This window comes from Polyodon spathula, unplaced genomic scaffold (genome assembly GCF_017654505.1).
Source record: "Polyodon spathula isolate WHYD16114869_AA unplaced genomic scaffold, ASM1765450v1 scaffolds_1203, whole genome shotgun sequence".
NCBI classification, from domain to species: Eukaryota; Metazoa; Chordata; class Actinopteri; order Acipenseriformes; family Polyodontidae; genus Polyodon; species Polyodon spathula.
The window spans coordinates 12,501-17,176 of NW_024472686.1; the positions used below are offsets into that span (position 1 = coordinate 12,501).

General features: G+C 50.8%; 1 protein-coding gene across 1 annotated transcript; it reads left to right on the top strand.

Annotated features, from left to right (window-relative positions):
• Positions 1 to 2,679: 2,679 nt before the first annotated feature.
• LOC121309323 (polymerase delta-interacting protein 3-like) lies at positions 2,680 to 4,440 on the top strand (the record flags this gene model as incomplete). The annotated part of the gene is made up of 2 exons (XM_041242198.1): positions 2,680 to 2,899; positions 4,181 to 4,440. Coding segments are annotated over exons 1-2 (447 nt in total), but the record flags the coding sequence as incomplete, so codon positions are not given.
• Positions 4,441 to 4,676: the final 236 nt, after the last annotated feature.

The window sequence follows — 4,676 nt, forward strand, 5'->3', positions numbered from 1 at the left end:
CGGGGGGGGGGTGAAACGCGTTTTTTATTAAATGCATTTCTAACGCTATTGCTCTGCAGCGGCAGGGAGAGCGGGGGGGGGTGAAACGCGTGTGTTTGTTTGTTTGTTTGTTTGTTTTGTGATTGCGCTCAAAAATTACTTAGGAAAGATTGTAACAAGACGTTAATGTGGTTGCAGGCAGAGCGGGGGGGTGAAACGCGTTCTCTGTTAAATGCATTTCTATCGTTTTGCATAATCTGTAGAAGATGTTTTTTTTGTTTTGTGAACCGATAGAAACCAGCGTCCGATCAGAGGAGCCGGGAATCGATATTTGAACGGCATTATCGATATGTAATGTTAATAATCGCGGCTGTGAGGCTTCAGATGCTGTCGTTTCAAGCCGATTTTAATCGACACACAGGCAGGCAGCGGCTTCTTTAGTTGACCTCGTTTGTTGCCGCTGGTCTGAGAAGCTCATTTCTTTTTGGGTTTGCATCCCTCCCCCCCTCTCTCCTCTCCCCCCAGGGAGGGCGGGGGGGGGGGGGGGTGAAACGCGTTTTTTTATTAAATGCATTTCTAACCCTATTGCCCCAGCGGCCTCTCTCGTTTATTATCCCCCCTCTCTCCCCTTTCCTCTGCAGCTCCGGGGGGGGGTGAAACGCTCTCCTCTCTCTATCCTCTCCCAGCGGCAGGGAGAGCGGGGGGGGGGGGGGAACTTTGCGCAAATAAAATAATTTACGTAAAGATTTGAACGAGAGTAGCCGTGGGGGCGGGGTGGGGGGGGTGGGGGGGTGGGGGGGGGGTTGTGGGGTGGGGGGGGGGTGGTGGGGTGGGGGTGGGGGGGTGTGGGGGGGGGGGTGGGGGGGGTGGGGGGGGGGTGGGGGGTGGGGGGGGGGGGGGGGGGGGGGTGGGGGGGGGGGTGGTGGATTTCGCAAAAATAATACGTAAAGATAAGGAGAAAACGGATAACGAGACGGGCAGGGTAACAGGCGATAACGCCCTCCACCGTCGGGGGTCACAGCTATCTCTCTCCCCTTTCCCCTCTCCCTCTCTCTGGGGGGGCTAAGGGGCGCGGGGAGCGAGAGCTCGGCGGGGCGATAACGAGACGTTTCGCCGTCCTCTCTTCGCCCCCCCCCCATTTGCGCAAAAATAAATTTACGTAAAGGCTTCGATAACGAGGCGAGACGTTGCAGCGGCAGGCAGAGCGGGGGGGGGGTGAAACGCGTTTTTTTATTCGCCGCTCGCCTCTGTTTTGTCCTCTCTCCCGCCGCCCCTCCTCTCTCTTTCCTCCCCAGTGTCTGGCGGGCTCTCTCTGGACTGATCCTCCCCCCGGATTCGGCTCCTCTCCCCGGGAGGACGAGCCCTCCGGCTCCGCGGACGGCATCCTCCCTTCCCCTCTCCTCCTCTCCCCTCTCTCCCTCCGGGCGTTCTCGAGTTACTAGCTCGCTCAGCTCTTCGCTCCCCTCTCCTCGTCTGAAACTCCCCTCCGGTCCCGCCCCCCCCCCCCGGGCAGAACTCCCCCACCAACGATCGGCGCGGGGTCACTCCCTAGGATCCGCCACAAAGGGCCTATATTTTCTCTTTCCTCTCCCCTCTCCCCTCTCCCCCCCTCTCTCTCTCCTTAAGAGAAAAGAGTTAAATTTTGGCGCGGGGAGCCAAGCCCTATTTTCGTTTTGCATAATCTGTAGAAGATGTTTTTTTTTGTTTTGTGAACCGATAGAAACCAGCTCTCTCTCTCTCCTCTCTCTCCTCTGCTTTCTGAACGGCTCTCTCTCTCCTCCCCTCTTTCTCTCTCGGCTCTCCCCTTCCTCCCCTCTCATTCTCTCTCCCAACTCTTTCTCTCTCACTCTCTCTCCTCCCCCCTCTCTCCCCTATCTCAAAGGGTACTTCTCCCTTCGCCTACCTATCCCTGAGAAGCGCCAGGGGGTCTCGGGCATAGAGTCGGCCTCCAGAAGGGGGGGAGAGGGAGAACGGGAGAGATAGGCGGAGGGGAATTTTTTAATGGGAGATTGGGGGGCTCCTCTCTCCTCTCTCTCTCCTCTCTCTCTCTCCCCTCTCTCCCTTTTCTCTCTCCTCTCTCTATCCTCCCCCCTCTCTCCCCTTTCCCCTCTCCTCTCTCTCTCTATCCTCCTCTCTCTCCTCTCCTCTCTCTCCCTCTTCTCTCTCTCCTCTCTCCCTCCTCCCCCCCTCTCCCCCCCCTCTTAAGGAGATAGAAGGGGGGAGAGGAGGAGATAGGAGAGGAGGAAGGAGGGGGAAAAGGGGAGAGGAGAGGAGACGAGAGAACCCTAGGAGGGGGGGGGACGCCTTCTCCTATCTCTCACCCAATCCCTTCCCTCCTCTCCTCTCTCCTCCTGCTCCCTCTCTCTGAGAGAAGCCCTATCCCCTCCCCTCTCCCTCTCTCCCCTCTTCCCCTCTCCTCTCTCTCTCCTCTCCTCTCTCTCTATCCTCCCCCCTCCCTCCTCTCCTCTTCCCCTCTCCTCTCCACTCCCTCTTTCCCCTCCTCCTCTCCACTGCCCCCCTCCCCCCTCTCTCTCTCCCTCTTCCCCTCTCCTCCCTCTTCTCTCTCTCCTCTCCCTCTCTCCTCTCTCTCTCTCCTCTCCTCCCTCTCGAAGGAGAAAGAGTAGAGGGAGAGGAGAGAGGGGGGAGAGAGAGAGTTGGAGAGAGGAGAGGAGGGACCCAGAGGGGGCTCTCCCCCGTCTCTCCTCTCCTCTCTCTCTGTCTCACAGGGCCCCGATGAGAGGGGGTGCAGTGGGAGGGATCAGGTCTCGAATCGGCCCCCCTCTGCAGACGACGCTGGGTGGGGGCAGAGGGATGCCCCCCCTGATTCACAGAGGAGGTGTGGGGGGGGGCTTTGACGCACGGCAGAAAATTGGGGTGTCGGACGCTAGACTCCGACTAAGAGGGGGTGCAGCAGCTGGAGGTAAAACTTTGAATTACTATTTTAGACCCATCTATCTGGCTATCTCTATCCATCAGTGTATCTATCAGTGTATCTCTCCATCTATCAGTGTATCTCTCCATCTATCAGTGTATCTATCAGTGTATCTCTCCATCTATCAGTGTATCTCTCCATCTATCAGTGTATCTCTCCATCTATCAGTGTATCTCTCCATCTATCTGTGTATCTATCCATCTATCAGTGTATCTGTCTGTATTTATCTCTATCAGTATATCTATCTGTATATTTATCACTATCAGTATATCTATCTGTCTGTATATCTGTCTGTATATCTATGTATACACAATCTATCTATCCACACACTATCTATCTATCTATCTATCTACACACTATCTATCTATCTGTCTATCTATCACACTATAATCTATCTATCTATCTATCTATCTATCTGTGTATCTCTCCATCTATCTGTGTATCTGTCCATCTATCTATCTATCTATCTATCTATCTATCTATCTATCTATCTATCTATCTATCTATCTATCTATCTATCTGTCCACACACTATCTATCTATCTATACACACTATCTATCTATCTATCTGTCTATACACACTATCAATCTATCTATACAGTATCTATTGTGATCTAGATCCAGACAGATCTATGTATATCTATAGCCAGATAAATAGATATATAGTGTGTCCTCTAGATACTCTATAGATAGAGATGTGTGTGATAGATAGACTCGGATAGAGATATAGTATATATGTCTCTCCACACCAGTTTTAGATATCTAATTTATATCTATCTGTCCACACACTATCTATCTATCTATCTGTCTATACACACTATCAATCTATCTATTTATCTATCTATACACACACATAAATATACTTTATATGATCTGTGTATTGTGACGCCTAATCTATATGATATATAGAGAAGATGCTGTGATACACAAGATCTATGAATCATCTTTATACTATCTATCTATCTATCTATCTATCTATCTATCTACTACACACACTATCTATCTATCTATCTATCCACACACACACTATTTATCTGTCTGTATATCTGTCTGTATATCTCTATATGTATCTATCTGTATATCTCTATATCTATCTATCTCTATTTCTTAAAACTTCTGTACAAAAAATACATTTAAAAAAAATGAAATGACAATGAAAATATTTGATAGTTTTATTATTATTATTTTCTTAATTGAATTTAAACTTTATAAAAATGAAAAGACATCGTGAAAGTGGTTGATTGTTGTTGTTGTTTTGTTTGTTTTTAAGGCGCTCTCCCCCTCCCTATGAAAGACGCTCGGGAGAAGCTGGGACAAAAAGACGCGAGATTCCGAATCCGAGGACAAATCCAGGACGCCCGGCAGACCATCAACTCGCGCAAGCAGGGGGGAGGGGCCGGCAAGCTGCTGGACGCCAGGGATAGGCTGAGCCTGAAGAGGAGCGTTCCGATGAGCCCGCCCTCCGCTCTGGGTTCCGCCAGCTCTCAGGCCACGCCCCCTGTGAAAATCACCAAAACCATACAGGTGAGGGCTGGGAATCAGACTCCCGCTGCACAGCGGCGTGATCCAGTCCTGCTTTCACTAGGAGTTTAATAATCAGACTCCCGCTGCACAGCAGTGTGATCCAGTCCTGCTTTCACTAGGAGTTTAATAATCAGACTCCCGCTGCACAGCAGTGTGATCCAGTCCTGCTTTCACTAGGAGTTTAATAATCAGACTCCCGCTGCACAGCAGTGTGATCCAGTCCTGCTTTCACTAGGAGTTTA